Source organism: Drosophila arizonae, chromosome 5 (genome assembly GCF_054131065.1).
Source record: "Drosophila arizonae isolate 15081-1271.41 chromosome 5, UAZ_ARI_1.0, whole genome shotgun sequence".
NCBI classification, from domain to species: Eukaryota; Metazoa; Arthropoda; class Insecta; order Diptera; family Drosophilidae; genus Drosophila; species Drosophila arizonae.
The window spans coordinates 15,560,756-15,580,000 of NC_142925.1; the positions used below are offsets into that span (position 1 = coordinate 15,560,756).

Consider the following 19,245-nt stretch of genomic DNA (forward strand, 5'->3'; position numbering starts at 1 on the left):
CGGCTTAGTGGCTGCTCTCTCTCCTTCTCTCTCTCTCTCTCTCGCTCTCACTGAGTGCATGTGTGTGTGCTCATGTGTATATGTTTTTCAATCCCAAATGGGCTATACACTGGACAGCGGGCACTTCACCGATGTTGCTCTGACCGCCTGTTTTTAATTGCGCGCCACGCTCAAATAGGATTTGTGCATTGTTTTCTGTGGTGGATTTTATATAGAGAGACTCGCCTCCTGCCACTGCTGCTGCCCTTACGCCCTCCCAGCTTGCTTGCTGTCGTTTTTTCTTCATTTGCCGCATTAAATGAAATCTCAGCGCTGCATTTACAATTTTCTATTTTCTTTTTCGGTTGCATTTTAATGTCAGTTTAATTCAATACCCAAGCGAGTCTCTAATGCGCCTGTGGCATGACTGGAGTTAGGGGCGGGGCGGGGCTAGGAGTGGCCGTTGCAACCCCTTTGTATTGCAGCTGTAATTAACTTGTGGCCCAGCCTGGAGATTTCTTTTTGTTTTAGCCATATATATATCTATATATACATATATAACTATATATACATATATATCTATATATACATATATATCTATATATATGCGTACTCAATTTGAATGAGCGACGCGCTACAATGTTGCAGACATTAACAAACGGATTAGAGGGGAGTTGGAAGGGGGATATCAACTGAAATAGATATGTAGAGAGTGAAACGGAGCATAGATAAAGCATATTAGTTTGATAGTTCACTAATTAAATTAAATTCTACATAATTAGGCTTCGACATTTTTAAATATAGCAAGAAATTTAGCTATTTGAAAAAAAAAAAACAAAAAAAAAAATAACAAATTAATAAAAACATAAAAAATATATAGTTACAAAAAAAAAAAAAGAAAAAAATTAAAAATACACAAATATAAAAAAATAAAAATAAATAAGTAAAGTAACTAATTAAAAAATAATAATAATAATAAAATAAAATATAATATAATATAATAATATAATAAAATATAATTATAATATAATATAAAAAGAAAGGAAATACACTAATACAAAATATATATTACTAAAAATAAAAATTTTTTTTAAATCATAAGGTAAAACTGAATACAAATAAATACGCAAATACAAAAGAAAAAAAAAAAAAAAAAAAAAAAAAAAAAAAACATAATAAAAAAAATAACAAATACATTTTAGAAAATATTAAAAAAAAAAATAAATAAATAAAATAGAAAATTCACGTATACAAAAAATTTAAATAACAAGTAAAAAACTAAAATATATTGAATTATGTATTTTCATATAAATTTATTTATTATTTATAATTTATAATGATATATGATATTTGTTCTAATTTTCATATATATGTTTTCATATATAATTATAAATCCTAGAATTTAAAATTACAAATTAAAATCTATATATCTAGAAAGCAAAATAAAAGTTAAAATGTTATCAGAGTTGTTTTTTTTTTTTTTTTTATAATTATATAATTACTATACCCTGTCTCTAATTTTAAACATTCATTTCTTTAAATATATTCATATATTATATGAATATTTGCTGCTCATAAATCAATTTAAATAGATATAATTATACATTATCCTTTTTCTAATGAGAATGTAATGAATCTAATGCCCAAGCTCTAGCTCTCTGCTTGGATATACAAAAACTGTCCAATTCTTGGTATGGAAATTCATGAAGCCGCCTATGGCTTTGACTGCAACTTTAATGAATGGAAATCACTTTGGGGCTGAGCGCACAAAGCCGCAAACAAAGGGGACAAATGAAAGTCAAACTGTCGGCCGGGCAATGAAACAATGGAAATTGAAATCCAATAAGAAAATCGCGGCAATAAATCAAATTGAAATTTAATTAAAAGTCGCACCATGACACAAAGGCACAGCAGGTGTAGGTGAGACAGAGTGAGAGAGGGGTATGGGTCGGACAGGTGTGTGAGTATGAGGTCAAAGGGATATGCACAGCTGGCCATATGTTTAGTGGGCGTGGCAGTGTCTCAATTATGAGTGCGCATACAGAGAACCCGGCAGATGCGACATAATTTCACTTGTAAATATTTAAAATACAGCAAGAGCGTAAAATTGTGGTCACACTCACACGCACACACACACACACACACGCACATAAGACAGCGTAATGTATACATGAAAATGTAAATATGTCGAGCTGTTTGCTGTAGTCGAAGAAAATAACTTGAATAATGTGAGCAAACACTTGAAACGATGTGGGTGTGCGTGTGTGCGTGTGTGTGGGTGTGCGTATGTAATTACAAAGTACACATACACACTGACGCACACCTGCACACATTATACAAAACACTGCATAAATATTTATTATGTATTCGATGTCGTATTGCCAACGGCAACGGCAACGCGGCGTATGAGTGATTTTTGCTTTGATTCCAACCACAAAACAACGCACAAAATCTTTAAAACGCAAATTCTATGTATATATATATATTACACATATATATATATATGTATATATATTTATCTAAATCTATCATCATCTATTTATACATTTGCGGTCAATAGGCATTTCAATCGTCCTAATTTATATTTAAATCATATATTATATTTGATAGAAATTTTATACAAATTTAAATTAATTTTCATATTTTTGGTTGTTGTTGGGTTTTTGATTGGCTTTTGATATTCACAATCGAATTGGTATTTGACGGCTGCATTCACAATAAACAAATGCTTCGATATAATTGAATAACAATTGCAATTTGTTGAATAATTTTGATGAATATCAACAAATTGAATTAGCTTATATAAATTATGTAATGTGTATTGGTTTTGGTCTTTTATATTTAATTAGTTGCATTGTTCAGATACCAAAAATGAATAATAAATTAAGTAAAAGATAAAAAAAAGTATATGTAAAGAAATTAATACTAAAATGGATGTAAAAGATATGAAAATATTTGTAAAGAAATGATAAAAATTATATAAATTGTATGTAAAAGATAATAAATTATAGGTAAGTAAATTAATGATAAATTGTATGCAAAAGATAAGAAAATATTTGTAAAGAAATTAATACTAAAATATATGTAAAAGATAATAAAATATATGTAAAGAAAATAATAATAAATTGTATGTAAAATATAATAAAATATATGTAAAAGATAATAAAATATATTTAAAAAATTGAAAAATAAAATATATTTAAAAGATAATAAAATATATGTAAAGAAATTAATAATAAAATATATGTAGAAGGTACTAAAATATACATATGTATAGAAATATTAAAAAAAAATCTAAAAGTCTAAATCTAAAAGATAAATTTGAGTATTCAAGCTATGTTCATGCCAAATATACAAGGATACCATAATGCCTGCTATGCTAGTTAAAAAGCAGATGTATGTGCTCTATAGGTAGACAGCTGAACGCTAATTCCTACAACTCCAGCGATACGAATATGTAAGAGAAGAACGTGAAGAAGAAGAACTATGGGATGACAAAAGCTAATAGACCAAAGGAGAGTCTGTATAATATATACCTACATATATGCTAGTGCAGGTATATGCTATATATAGTCGAGCATTTCTTAGACTAAGCCATCCCTACTTCTTATTCATATATACATACATAGGTATATATCGTATGCATATATAGTAAATCAGTTTCATCTCTTCAAGCCCGTAAAAAAGAAGAAGCAAATCAGCTTTAGTTTCGCTACTTCAGTTGAAAAGGAATTGCGCTTCCTGCTGGCTATTAAATATTTAAGAGTTTTAACCATTTCGACGTTCGTTTGTTGAGCAGCAGCTACTCGCATGATGACAAGATCCACATATGGAATTCGAGTTTAATATGCTTAGTAAAATAAAAATGAATGCCGAGGCACTTTGCTTTATGGCTGGCATAAAGTTGATGCGACTCGGCGGGAATACAAAGGAAAATTAAATAAAGGCCGAAGGCGGAAAAGTGCGAGTGAGACAGCGATTCAAAGGAGCAACTGCCAACTGAGGGGGCCAGCAAGTGGGGGCGGTGGCAGCACGAGTTCAGGTGACAGAAACAGGTGAAAGACACAGATGATGTAGAAAAATGTCAGCGGCGACAAGAAAAAGTTGTAAGTGTCAGTTCAAAAAGCAGTTGCCGTCTGGAGGGTTAGCTGGGGCTGGGGTGGCTGGGCTGGTTCCGTGGGTGGTTTTATACGTTGTCAAAGCATAAAAAAAAAACAAAATGAACATTTGGCGGCAACATTCGGCGCTGTTTTTGACACCTGCGCTCACAACTTGCCCTGCGAAGAAGACGGGAAATGAGGAAATAAGCAGCAGACGCGAAACGCTGAGCCAAGATAACGGTAAAGGACGCTGGTGGGGGTGGGCTAATAAGAGGAGAGAAAGAGAGAGAGAGAAACTGGCAGGGGGAGGGGGACGATAAAAAGCAACTTGGCCAGCATTGAAAATGGCGAAACCTTCCGAAAAATTTGGCCTTTAACTTTTTTACGTTTGCGCGCATCGAGTGAAAGCGTCTCCCAATTGCCCGTCTAATTGGCATGCAGAGGTCGTCTGCAGGTCACGCTAAGAGCACTCACAAGTGCCCAGTTTTGGGTAATCAAAGTTGTAATTTTATATACATGTAAATACATACATAGAGAGAAGTTGTTAACTGAAGTTGAATGTCTTTAATTAAAAAAAAAAATCTTGCAATCGAGAAAATAAACTTAATGAAAATATTATTAAATTAAAAAAAAAAAATAATGATAAAAAACAATAAAAAAAAAAAAATAAATAATAATAATAAAAAAAATACACAAAAATATATTACTATATATTGTAATAAAAAACTAATATTAAAAATATTTAATTTTTTAAAAATGTTTTTATTCAAAATATATAAATAATAATAATCAAAATTGAAAAAAAAAAAATAGATAAATAATCATATTAAAAATATAAATCTATCATATTAAACAGAAAAATATATATTAAAATAGAAATAATAATAAACGAAATAAATACTGTAAAATAATAATTTAAAAAATAGTAATAATAATTTAAAAAACAGTAATAATAATACTAAGAAAAAAGGAATTTTATTCAAATATTATTTATAGTATATTTTAATATTTAAGTTTTTATAATATTAACATTTTTATATATATATAGAAAGAAAATCAACAAATTATAATAAGTCAATACAAAATAAATAAATATAAATGAAAATTTGTTACGTTCAATTTAGTATAAAAAAAAAATATTTAAATATAATATTATTTATTTATTTTTATTTATTTAATAGTTTTTTATTTTATTTAAGTCAATACTAAATTTAATAACTTTTTCATCTTTTAAGACCTCGCTCAGATTACTGATAATTATAAAATCTCTTTGTACATACAAAAAATATATGTACATACATTGTAGGTAACACAATAAAATATTTCAGGAGAAAATCAATATCTTTGGCTAAATTCTATGCATGCCATTCAAAAATATTAATTAAAGGTTGGGCGTCAATGCAGAGAAATAATAATAAAGAAATAATTGCCCTACCGTAAAATATTTAAATTGAAAGAATGTCAAAATAACTTTGCATTGTTTTGCTGCTTTTATAACACACACATACACACACACGGACTCATGCATATAATCATACATACATATGCACATACATGCACACCTACATACATTGCTGCCCTTACCCAACTCTTTTACAATGTAGCAGCGAAAAGAAAACATGTTTGGAGCTGTCTAATCTGAGTGCGCTGAGCACGTGCTGTCGGCTGTGGGGCATCAGCTGTTGGCACGTAAACAAACGCCATATGACGCAGAACGAGAGAGACAGCGAGAGAGTGTGACAGATTAATGCTCTCTGGGAAAGCTTTTACGCTCTCTCCCACTCAGATAAACTCAACCGTTTCGCTCAGAAGCATGCTAAAGCAAAACTTCACTTTCATTTACAGTTACAGTTACAGTTACAACTATAGACATAGCAATAGCTATAGATGTAGCAGCTTTCAGTGTCGACGTCAGTTTGCCGTGGCAAGCCAAAGCTTCAGGTCGTCGTGTCCGTCTGCCATTTCGCGCTCATCACACAGCCAACCGATTGGCAATCGCAGTTTTGTGCTAACTTCGTGCAGGTCGCTGACGCGCGCGCTCAGTTCTTGTGCGAACGGCATCAGGATAACACGCATTGTCCATTCCACACGGCCGACGGCAAACGGGTGGCCATTTCGTAAGACGTCGCAACCGTCGCATTGTGTAATAATTTGCCTCGCAATGATAAAAATTAAATTTAATGTTCTAACAAAGGCTGAAGCTCTATAGCTTTTATCACGACTCGTGCGGACCCTATTTAACTAACAACGTGAAAAAGGAAAAAAAAGTGTATACAAAATAGCAGCGAGAGTGTACGTGCCACGTCCATCAATCGGCAACAGGAAATCCGCCCGCACTCCTGATTTTGGGTTTCACTTGACTGGATTTGTTTTATGTTGCCCTTTTCGCCATATGCACACCCGGTTTTGATTTTTATTGCCGCTTCAACGTTTCACGTTCCACGTTGCGCTTTCGGACTTTCGAGACCCTCTGGGTTTTTCAACTTTTCTCTTTTTGTTTTTCACTAAACAAAACCTCTCGGCCTTTTTTTTTTTTTTTTGTTTTTAATATTAAGCAGCCAGCTGTAATTGTGTTTCTTATATTTTCAACAGTCAAAAGTTTGTTTAAATAACTCTAAAAAGGCCCACATAAACCTTCAACTTAGGCGGACTCTTTGTTTTGAAGTTTTCAGATACTTTTGATGTAATTTACTTGGTGTTGAAAATAATTACATCTATGAGCAAATACCAAGAACAGTTAAGAAAATCTACAGAATTTAATATTTTAGCTATATGGCTGTGAAGTTTCATTTAACTGTGGTATAATAATAGATAATATGAGTAAATTAAACATACAATATTTTAGAGTTCCTGAAATGTAGCTGAGCGAACAAGTTTTATGCACTTTAGATTATTATTTAAGCAAAGAGTGTTAATGGCAAATTGCAAATATCGAATTTCAGAAATTCCAACAGTTTAATCTCAATATATTTAATATATGAAAATATATAGCAATTTTCATCATAAGTTCCATATTTATTTATATAATATATTAATATGTTAAAGAATTATATTTTTAAATATTTAAAATTTCATTTTTAAATATTTTTTATATTTTGTAACATTACTAACATTTTTGACATAAATAAAATAATTTCTAACTAATTTTTTTTTACTCAAGATGAACTAAAAATCAGATTTATTGCTAATATGTTCACATAGTTTTAAAAACTTAAGCTTTCAAATAATAACAATTTTTATTTTATATATTTAGTACCAGCAATTTCACATTAAATTTTAATTTATGCATTAAACATACCGAATTTTTCATACTCCAGAGTATTATGTTTGCTAGAAGTCATAAACTAAATTTCCTAAACATTTTCTTTCGATTCTAAAGCAACAAAATTGAATTTCCTTGAATTTTTTAGAAAATAATTTCTTCTAAAATTTCATTTTGAAGCCTGAAGAAGTTTTCAATGAGCTTTAAAACATAGCTAGGAGCTGTAGATTCACAAAGAAAACTTTTGTATTCATTATTAGATTTTCATTAGTTTTCCGAAAAAAGAGAAAGCACAAAAAATTGAACCCGTATTTTGTCGACTAGTGTAAAGAGTTAGCCGCGTATTAATTATGAATTAAGATAGCTACATGAAAATGTTCATTTATGACTGAGTGTGGACGTTTCATGTAAATATTGTTAATAAATCCAACAACTTGGGATATTATGTATAATAAAGCATTTCATTGCGAGTCCCTCGAGTCCGCTGAGCCGCCGTCGAGTGTGCCAGGACCTACGTAAAAATGACAGCCATTTCTCAAATGCCGCCGGAGCAGCGGAGTTGGACTCGAGGCCAGCAGCATCATTCTTCATTAGAGCCTCGACATGAACCAGGAGAGGGACCATTTTCGGCCGCTTTTGATATTTTCACAAATGCATTTCCATAACTGAAAAAAAAAAAATTAAGAACAGGCATTACTGACTGCAGGGTACTCATTCACGGCCCAAACTGTGACACGCCCCCAATTGGTGTACATATATGTATATTAATACGGATAGATGGACATTTCCCAAACTGAAAAAAAAAAATTAAAGGACGGGCATTACCGACTGCAGAATACTTGTTCAAGATCCGAGCTTTGCCACGCCCCCAATTGGTGTATATATATTAATACAGTTAGAAGAACGAACGGACAGTAAGACGGACATTGCACAATCCCAATATACTCATTTCACATTTCGTGGCAGAGTATAAAAACGGGAAAAGGGAATGCAATGCCACGCAGAAAACGACCTCAAAAATGTTTGTAGCACTCGGCTACAGAAACGGTGTGCTTTAGAGCTTGAAAAATTGCAGCAATTAGTGTGCCTGGAGGTCAACCAACCAACCAACCAGCCAACCAGCCAACCAGCCAAGCAACCAGCCAAACAGCCAAACACCCAGCCAGCCAGAGAGTGGAGCGAGTTGGAGCCTGGAGCCAGCGTCCAAGAAATATGTGACACCCATTTCTTTTTGGCTCTTTTTGGCATTTTTTTTAAAGCTTTTTCACTCTGTTTGCATTCGGCATGCGACAAGCTCTAAACGATTTTAAAGTAAGCAGTGCGAATGGGAAGTTTGGCCGGAGTAAATACCACTGTGACACAGGTGGCCTTAAGCCGGAGATATTTCAATGAAAACTTATTATTTTTATGCGCATTCAGTGTGTGTGTGTGTGTGTGTTTGTGAGTGTGGCGATATTGGATTTTAAGAGAGATTTGGCTGAGATTGAGGAAGAGGTTCTTAGAGCCAGATTAGTTTTATAGAGTTTGCAGATATTTCAATACTAACTTCCAGTTTTTAGTATATGTAAAGGGCGTTTTAGTTTTATATAAAAGTGTATAAACTAGCTATATAACTTTTATATAAAAGCAGAGGATAGTAAAGTAATATAGTTTATAGGTCTTTCAGTTTTTATTAGGAAAGTCAAGTTAATTTTCTGCATAGCTCGTGAATTATTTGGAACTCAAATTCAAATAAAGCTAAAAACTTTAGGTTTCATATACTCATCCCATATATCTATAATCTATTCTATTCCTGTCTCAAATAAAAGGATGTTGACTAAAGAGCAACGCATTGAATGTGCAACGTAAAAAGTGAAACGTGGCTCGTGGCTCGTGAAACGTGCATCATGAACTGTGGCACGTGCAACGCGAAGAAAATCGTGAAAAAGCAACGCAGCCTTAGAGTGGAATTCCTTTAGCAAAAGTCATTTAGCTGAGGATTCCATTGCGTAAAATGATTTTTTATGCTCTCCCACACGATGTGACAAAAGAGTATATTGGTTTTGCGCTGGCAGTGTAAAATATCGAATGCAGATGATTAGTACTGATGCTACAGTTTATAAAGATATAGTATAGATGCATATAGGGAAGAGATCAGATCAAAATAAATTTAACAAGCTAAATATCACTTGATACTACAGTTCCTTAAGTATACCATAGATTCAAGGCATTTATAATATGGATATTGATAATATTATTTTTCAATTAAGTAAATAATTCTTTAATTCTTAAACCAAAAGGCTCTATAAAATTAAATATTTTTTTTTAAATTTAGATTAAAAGAAAAATAATATTTTTATTTATTATAATTTATTAATGAAAAAAAAAAATATTTTTTTTATTTATTATAATTTATTAATAAAAATGAAAAATTTTATAATTTATTTATTAATTTATTTTTTAATTAGATTAAAAACCAAAATATTTTATTACTTTCATTTATTTATTTATTTTTAATATTATTTAATTTTTTTATTTAATTTAATTCCTTTTTTTTTTTAATACTTCTAATATTAAAAAAATTTTATTTACTTTAAACAATGTCTGCATAGCTTTTCCATAAATTCCATAATTTAATAAAAGTTAAATTCATGCAAATGAGTTGTAGAAAATTCATGCTTAAAATATTATTATAGAATCATATAGGAAATCACATTTAAATCCCATTATAAACAAAGCTCTGCGATATTTAAAGCGACAGCTCGTTAAATCGCTGGCTAAAATAATAAAACCATTTAGGCAAGCGAACGGAACGAATTTAATATGAATAAAAAACTTGTATATATATATATGTATATACATAAATATTTATATGTTACATCATATTGTTAAGAACTGTACATATCGCGGCCATTTATATTATTAATTGCTGTTAAATTAATAACAAATATTGCATAACAAATAAAGTGGGCGGATTATTGAATCAGCTATTTGCATATTTCATATTTCACATTTATTACAAAATCTACAGTTATTTTTTTTAGCAATTAAAAATGAAACAATAAAAACGCGAAAGAGCGAGCGAGCAAGTGTGAGTGTAAAAGTGGTAAATAAATAAAAAAAAAAATAATAATAATATATATATATCTATATATATTAATATATATTGAGGAAATATTAATCAAGTGAAAAAAGTGTTTGGCGTGCAAAATGAGCGAGAGCAAAGGCGCTTTGTATCGAAATCAGCTGCAAAAACCGAAACCAAATCCAAAATCGAAATCGAAATCGAAACCGAAACTGAAACAGAATCAACAAGCGAATCCCAGTTGGATGCGTGGATCAACAGTCGCCCGGCCAGCGCTGGGGCAGAACAATAGAGGAGCAGCTGCGGCAGGCTTCGGGCTGCTCTTTGGGCTGTTGCTGCTGCTGCAGCTGTTGGCAGCGACACAGTCAACGCCGTCGCCCTCGACGATGCCACAGAAGCGAGGTAAGTACAGCTGCTGCTTCCCCTTCTCACTCTTCCTCTTACTCTTACTCTACATCATCTTGTTCTTATTTGTGGGCTGGCGCTGGCGGCAAACGCCATTGTGGTTGGGTGGAAATGGCAAATAAATGTCAAATAACAGTGGCTCCCAATGTCGCACACACACACACACACACACACATGGATATATTGGCCATTGTTGTGCGCTCTCACTGTGTGTGTGTGTGTGTGTGTGTGTCAGCATAAAAGGCGCAGCACGTTGCGTATACACGCTGTTGCTCTTTGCCCCGCTCCCCACTGAAGCGAGCTGCCGCTGACGTCTTGAGTTTGCCTTTGATATTAAGTATGGACAAGAATGGGGGAGGGTGCAGAGCGGGGTATATTTTATTAACATTGCATTGCTTCCAACTCGCTGACATAATAGAAAATTGAATTGCAGCAGCAGCAGCAGCAGCAACAACAGCTGCTCCTGCTCCTGCTGCTTCTACTCCTGCTACTCCTGCTGTTGCCTGCGGAAACCTTGTTTACAGCCAATGCAATGCATGGCAATTAGCTGAACATCGCTGAAGTATACAAAACATAATTAAGGCCAGGCGCTGTCGAGTGCCGTGCAGCAGCAGCAGCAGCTAATCACAATGATGAACAGCTTTTCAACAAGAGATAACATGGCGAAAAGTGTGCTAATCAATATTTTCGATGGGATTGATGGGAGAATATAAATAAATTCATGTTTAAATATATGTAAATAAATATAGAGAAACATATAAAATACATACATACAAATTTATATCGAATTCAACTTGGTATCCATAAAGAGAAACCTAGCCTAACTATTCATCTCACAGATTGGGCTTGCAATATGCCAAATGGACCTCTGTGTCCCATCTTCATCTTCAATATGTAACTAGATAAAGCCTTCACATGTTTTGCCTAAGATAAATGCGAGCAGACAAATTTATTAATGTGCTAATGTGTTTCATGCTGCTATTGTCTGCCTCTAGTTGAGAAGATTATTTTATATAAATCTGGCCAGCATATTGAGCTAACTAACTACTGTCTTTATCTCTCTCTTTCCATAGATGTTTGCTTCGGTTTTGTACTATTTATTCTCTACATGTATTTCCTGCCTCATTGTCTATATGACTCTCCCTTCCCAGTAGTGTTTATATCTGTATTTTTAACATTGTCTCTCTCCCTCTCTCTCTCTCTCTGTCCCTTTTCCTCTTCCTCTGTCTCTCTCTCTCCTTTCCTCTATCTCTCTCTCTTTTTCTTGCTCTGACTGTCACTCTTTCCTTCTCTATATTATCTTTATCTCTATGTCACTCTCTCCCTCCGTCTCTCTCTCGCTCTCTCTCTCTTTCTCTCTCTCTATTTCCATCTCCCTCTCGTTGTCACACTCTTTCCCGATTCCATTTACTCCTAATATTTACATCTCTCTCTCTCTCTCTCTCTCTCTATTTTCATCTCTCTCCCGCTGACGCTCTCACTCTTTTAATTTGTTTCTCAATATTTCTATCTCTCTCTTTTTTCTAGCGCTTTCTTTCTATCTCTATTATACACACTCCTCGCTCTCTTTCTCTCTTTTCGATCTCTCTCTCTCTCTCTCTCTCTCTCTCTCTCTCTGATCATTTCTGTTTGCCTTTATCACTCGCTCTCACACTCCCTCGCTTGCTCTCCTCCATCTCCCTCCCCAATCACACCCATAGGCATCTGCTGTTCTTCCTGTTAACATTCAATATTGTCAAATATGCTCCCATCTAGCATATCTCTGGCTTTCCACCAGATTGCGTGAGCTGCCGCTTTTTGTCTTTTTTTGGCTATAGGTCTCCACTCCATCTCATTCAGCATCTTCATCCGGCTGCTGTCGCGCCTTTTTACGCATGGCTCGCAGCTCTGGCCATGGCCAGGACTGGCTGCCGCTTGTTAGCCAAGCCGTCGCACAGCTGTCGCCGCTGCTTGGATCAGCATGAACTTTTGCTTTCATTTCACGCTGGGGAGCAATAGTGTGGCCTTCTTTCTCCGGCTTTGAAGTTGACTCCATGACCGGATGAGCAGATGCCGCGACTCGACTCGGGCCGAGTGCTGCCAATCCAATTCAGCTAGCAACATGCTTCATTTTATTATGCAACAAAATAGAGGGAGAGAGAGAGAGAGAGAAACTTGCCGAAAAAACTTACTTGTTTTGTATATATAAAAAACTTGACGCGACATTGTCGTAAATAAGAGACAAAAACTTTCCCATCCATGAGTTTTCCCAGCCACTGGAAATATATCCCAGTTAGTAATCTGGTGTCAGAGATGAAAAAAAAAATAAAGAGAAAAACTGAGAGAAGAAAGAAACTTGTGAATGAATATGATAAGTTTGTTGTTGCTTTACGCATTGTTATTGCCAGTGGCTGGTGCGGGGGTGGAGGCGGAGGCGGGGTAAGTGGAGCTGGCGAGTGGCAACTGGGAGCTGCCATAAATTTGTGCTAATCCAATGTGGGCACAGTTTATAGGTGAAGTGAACTTTATGGATACTTGAGCGCCAACTTTGCAGATACTTTATGCTATTCCTCATATGCATGACTGCCAGAGAGTGTGCGTGTGTGTGCGTGTGTGTGTGTGTGTGTGTATTGCTTGAAAGTTTTATGACTTGTGAAGCATGAAATGTGCAACAAATTGTGGCTGAAAGATGAGCATAGACCAGCAGCGGAACACTCTATCATATATGTATATGTGTGTGTGTGTGTGTATGTCTGTGTGATTCATTGATACGTTTAATATTTCCCAAGTCAATTGGCTTGTGTTAAATATCAAAGTTTCCCTTGCTTGTGTGGGTGACTAATAAAGGAGGTGCGAGCGACTGGGCAGTGGCTAATCTGAAATATGATTAATTGAGGAACTTGTGATACTCATTGAAAATGGATTGAAAGTGGGGTATTATAGACTTCTGGGAAGCAGACGTGGCTGACCTTGTCTCAACTTCTGTCCCTAACTCTCGTCGTTTCACTATTTATTTAGCTTTAGCCATCTCTTTATATCTCTCTATGTCTCTATCTTTCTCTTATTTGCTGATGCTCTCGCTCTGCATATTTTTCTCTTTCTCTCTCCCCTTCTTTCACCTTCAGCCACTCCCTTTCTCCTACTCTCTCTGGCCCTCTCTCCTTCTATCTCTATATCTCTCTATCTCTATATATCTTCCTATCTTTCTCTGTCTCTCTGCCTCTCCATCTCCTTCTCTCTCCCTGTCTCTGTCCGTCTCTTCCTGCCTCTACCTCTCTCATTCTCTCCCACACTCTGTCACTATCTTTTTCTGAATAGCTTGACGTCTCCCTCTATGGCTTGCCATCTCTCTCTGTCTCTGCTTCTTTCTCTCTCCTTTCAATCAGTTTCCTTCTCTTTCTTGTTTTTCTCTGTCTGTCTCTTCATATATTGGTTTCCCTCTCACTCAAACTCTTTCTATATAACGTTATATCTCTCTATCTCTGTCTCTCTCTATCTCTCTTTCTCTTAAGGAATCATACCCATCAAAACTTTTTCATAAAATAGAACATGATTTAATTGAACATTACAACATATTCTATAGCGAAAAGGAAACTCATGTTCATACCACACGCTTGACCTCAAAGAAACGCTTCAGATAGTAGATCTCAATGACGGTCATGCCCAGCAGTAGCGAGGGCCCAAAGATCGACCAGGCCACCAGGCGAAAGTGCACATTGGCGCTGAGCTCGAGATGTCCTTTGTAGCGTGCATGCATGTACTCCTGCTCGTGCTGCACGACAATTATCTGGCTGGACAGCTCATTGATGTAGTCCTGCAGCACCGACTGCTCGACAACGTCGTCGGTGCGCTTGTGCGGATCGATGTAGTGGCCAATGTCCTTGACAACGGTGTAGTGAAACATCAGAACCTTCGGAGTCAGCGTCGACTTCGAGTTGTCGAAGCACAATGTGTATTGGCCATCCTTGTTGGCCGCAAACGTATATTTGCCACTCGTCTCGGCCTCGGCATGGTAGAGCATCTCATTGTCTGGCGCCAGAATCTCCACGGCAATGTCCTTGAAGCCGCCCTCCATCACCTCAAAGCTAATCGCGACCTTGTCCTTCACCTGTGCGCGATCAAAGAAACAGGCCGTCTCATGGGCATCCACTGTAATGAGAAAGCCGCGAGCCAGTGGCAACAACACTAAAATGCCTATGAAAATCAACATTTCGAAATTTCCTTTTGAATTTGTATTTGTTGTATGCGTATGGAATTTATATTTGTTCCGATTTCTATACGACTTCAATGCATACTTGAGCAAAGGTGCTAGAGCAGACATTTGACAAGTAAATAATGATGAAAGCTGATATAATATGAAATAAAATAATAGAATATAATAAATGTTTTCCATCGAAATTAAAAAATATAATATAAAAAATATTTTCCATTTATATTAAAAAATAATTATACAATATAAATAGATGAATGAATATAAAATATAATATACAAATTGATCATATTTGAAAAATAATAATATCTTTTGGTGAAAAAAAAAAAAAAACATTAAAATTAAATTTTTGGAGAAACAATAAAAATATATATACAATATTATTTAAAAAAAAAATTTTTTTAATTTTTAAATTTTAATATCTGAATGTACGATTATTAAAAAAACAATAATAATAAAAAAATAATTGAGTAGCAATTTATTTCAATTTTTTAAACATATTTTTTTTATTTGTGTACCAAAAAGAAAACAAAATGTTGTATACAATTCTAAATATTCATATAAATAAATATTCTAGTTAAAGGAATCTTTGGCCTACATATTATTAGATATTTTATTATTTTTCCATTCACAAATTAAAACATTTATTTATCAATTATTTTTTACATATATAAAAAAAAAACTGTATATAAACATCTATACATATATATTTATTTAAGTATATAAACACCTATAAAAGCAAAATTATTTCGATTTAAGTTAAATCTCTTTCATGAAAATATTCAACCACATTTTACCTAATTCTTCTCTTAAATTTATGTATATGTATATTAATAAACATTCTTTAGAAAATATCAAAAATATATTTTAAAGCTAATTGAGTAAAATATGTAAAAAAATAAAATAAAATGAAATAAAATTAGGGAAACAAAATTAATAAAAGCAATAATTTCACATTTGCATTAAAATAAATTCGTAGTCTGGCACAAATAAAATTTTGCTTTATTTTCATAATATATACATACATTTTTGTTGTTGTATTATTTCAATGAAAACAGTTGAAATTTATTTGCCACATTTATAGAGTTATAAATTGCAATTTGTTTGCTATTTGCTCAACAATTAAAACAGAGCTTCGTTGGCTTTTTGGGGTGTGGAAAGAAAGGGATAGATATAAATGGAGAGGGAAGGAGAAATTAAAAACCTTTTGTTGCTTTTTAGAGAGCACTTCAAAATGCTGCCCCACTGGCATTAAAAATGGATGACATTTTGACAATTGATGGCCGTGCGCCGTGCCAAGGAATCGATAACATAAAATATGCATTACCCAGTGTACAAGCAGAGCCAGAGAAGCAGACTGAAAGAATGGAATGGATAGTGTGGGGCCGCCAGAGGGGGGAGGCGCTCTGGTCAAGGGGGACGGGCCTGGGACAGCTGCCAATTTGCAATTTGCTTTTATCATCTTAATTTGATTTGAATCGTATTTGTGTTCGAATTCTGCAAACCCCATCAAAAATGTCACAATGCTGGAATGCTGCGCAAATTAGCAGAGAAATCAATTATTTATTATGTCATTATTTGATGTGCCTAATTGAGGTCCAACTGCAAAATCTTATTCCATGCACAGAGCTCAAACATAAATGTTGAGAGAGCAGATGTCCTTTGCCTGAGTTGCAAATTTACAATGGATAATTTAATGCTTATATCATTGCCGAAAATAATGACAAAGTTAAGCGAAATTATTAAACTAATTAGTCATTCCAATGAATGCATTTTCATTAATAAAATAAATGAGATTTTCCTTTAAAATTAGACTTTTTTTATGCATACCTCTAATATACATATTTAATTGCTAATTTTGATATTTTTTGTCTATAGATATTTTAATTAGTTTGTGCATTTGCTTCATTTATCAATTTCGTATTGATTTTTATATTAAAAATATATTTATATGAAGTGAGCATAAATAATAATACAATTTAATGTCAATTTACATAAATATAAAAATGTTGCAGTTGAAATAAAATTTATAATAAATAAAAATAAATAAATAATAATATATATACAAAAATATTGTCATTACAAATATAATACAAAAATATAAACAATATTTATATAAAATAATTTAAACTTTTTAAATATAAAATTCAGTAAAAGCCATAGCTTAGTAAATAAATATTTATGCAAAAAAAAAAAAAAAAAAAAAAAATTATTTGCCTACAAAATTTTAAAATAAAAATATAAAATTAATATATGATAATATATAAAAAGAATAAATAAAAATAATAAAATAATAAAAATAAATAAATAATTTAAAAGTAAATAAATTAATTAATTATATATGTTATACGTATATATTATATACTTTGAGTATATATAATAAATATATAAAAATAAAATATATTAATAATAAAATAAAAATAATAATACTATTTGCACTAGAAGAAATTGTTAAAAAAAAAAAATTAAAATTTTGAAAACATGTAAATACAGTTATATTTATAAAAATATAAATTAAAATGCTAAAATTTAAGTATTTTAAACAAACATTTTTCATATTTTGAAAACATAAAAATATAAATATAAAATCGTCAAAATAAACATTTGCTTTAAAAACACTTAGATCTCTGCTTGCCTTTATTTATTTGATTTGAGAGATATGAGAGTTGTTATGGGCATTTAAAATGTTGTTCTTTGCTTTGTAAATTTAATGTATGCAGGTAAAAGATAAACGATTGATGTAATCCTACAAGTCTCTAATGTGTATGTATGTAAAATAAATATTCGTGTTTTATGCAATTTACTTTTAAGGATTTCCATTATTTAGCATTTGCCGTATTTGTAGAGTCTAAAGCGCAGAGCACATATCCCATTCAATTAAGTGCCGTTTGCTGGGATTACAACAACATTTGTGGGTGTTGTGCCCGTTGCTCGAGCCGAGCTTAATTTGCATAACTCGAATAACTTGCATTCCACTTAAAGCGTTTACATTTTGTTAGCGGCGTCGGCTTCAGACTCGATAGACGTTCAACTATTTCAAACAAAAGCCCGAGACTGTTGGCCATGCCCACAATGCTGATGATGATGTTGATGATGATGACAGTGATGATCTCGTTGGGTCTTTCTTCATTTTCGCTTAAACATTTTACAACTATTTGCTGGCTTTTTCTTTAGTTTTTTTTTCTAGTTTTTGTTTTCTGTTGGAATATCCTTTATGATATTCAATTTCAAATTGTAATGCTTGAAGCGATTAAGTACACGCTTTACGCCACTTAACTTCATGTCTATGTGGTGCTGCTCGAACACTCTGTTTTTTTTTTTTTCTCATTTTTTTTTTTTTGTCCTGCTTTTGCGACAGCAGAGTTTGGTTTTGGTCGCGGTATTTGCACTACTTGAGTTACTTTGAGCAACGCGTGCTGCTCGGCCGACACTTGACTCGTTGCTCGACCCGGCCATCTTCCACATCATCATCATCATCATCATCCACATCCTCATCATTATGCTCATCATCAGCATGACATCGACGCCCTTAAGTGCTGGTTCAGGCCGAAGCTGTTGATGCTGACGGCGAGTCGGGCGTGTGAAATGTTTTTTTGCGTGCTTAAGGACTCATTTTTTTCTGCTCCTGCTGCTCCTGCTCCTGCTGCTGTCGTCGCATCCGTTGGATATTTCATGTGCGTAGAGCTTAGCGGCTGGCGTTGTCGAGTTGCCAAGTCCCAAAACTCAACTCGAGCGACAGATTTCCTTGCGTTGCGTTGCGTTTCGTTTCGGTTCATATTTCGGCTACTGCTGCAGCTGGCTTTAAGCGGCTTAAATTGCGTATACGCCCCCAGCAGCGAGCGTGTGTGTGTGTCTCTCTCCCTCTCTCTCTCGCTGGCTGTCTGTCTGTAATGGCTTGACAGTGCTCAGCCAGTAGGCTCTTATTTTGCATTTCTAGCAGCACTCACATGGCCAGAGAAGTTTTGCAGGGCACTTGCCTTGCCTTGCGTCTCCCGGCAGCTACTCAATTATTATTATGCCGCCTTGGACAAGCTCAGCTGAAAAAGTTTCATATGGGAATGAGTAAAGCGGGGAATCGGAAGGGGGGGGATGATGTGAATGCCCACATTCACCTGCCTTTCCTTTTCGCTTTTTCGCTTCTTCTAGTTCTGTTGCGTTCATCAAATCATTTTTGCGGCCAATGCATTCGTGCGTGCTCTAATTTGCTTTTGGGCGCACGGGAGTCGCTCTGTGTAGCGTTGATTGC

At 33.9% G+C, this 19,245-nt stretch overlaps 2 protein-coding genes across 8 annotated transcripts in view; one reads left to right on the forward strand and one right to left on the reverse strand.

Moving 5' to 3' along the window:
* The first annotated feature begins 5,985 nt into the window (after window positions 1–5,985).
* Window positions 5,986–19,245, forward strand: part of LOC108616092 (uncharacterized) — an 89,759-nt gene continuing 76,499 nt past the window's right edge. Inside the window, exons 1-2 of one of the 7 annotated variants that reach the window (XM_089469749.1) lie at window positions 5,986–6,371; window positions 10,352–10,807. In XM_089469749.1, the coding sequence (XP_089325875.1) occupies window positions 10,531–10,807 (277 nt within the window). In that variant the 5' untranslated portion in view covers window positions 5,986–6,371; window positions 10,352–10,530. Of the gene's footprint in view, window positions 6,372–6,854; window positions 6,879–10,351; window positions 10,808–19,245 lie in introns of those variants that run through there. The other 6 variants (XM_089469748.1, XM_089469751.1, XM_089469747.1 and 3 more) reach the window with 6 other exon arrangements.
* LOC108616109 (transmembrane emp24 domain-containing protein 2) lies at window positions 7,367–15,114 on the reverse strand. Its single transcript, XM_018011078.2, has 2 exons — window positions 14,397–15,114; window positions 7,367–8,006 (listed from the first exon to the last, which is right to left on the reverse strand). Exons 1-2 carry the CDS (start codon window positions 15,108–15,110, stop codon window positions 7,932–7,934), a joined length of 789 nt encoding a protein of 262 aa, XP_017866567.2. The 5' UTR covers window positions 15,111–15,114; the 3' UTR covers window positions 7,367–7,931.

Coding starts and splice junctions, on each gene's coding strand:
- LOC108616109 (XM_018011078.2), bottom strand. CDS start 15,110: ATGTCTGCTCTAGCACCTTTGCTCAAGTATGCATTGAAGTCGTATAGA. Junction 8,007..14,396: donor TCTTTGAGGTCAAGCGTGTG/GTATGAACATGA, acceptor TTTTTTTTTCAG/TTATGGAAATGCATTTGTGA.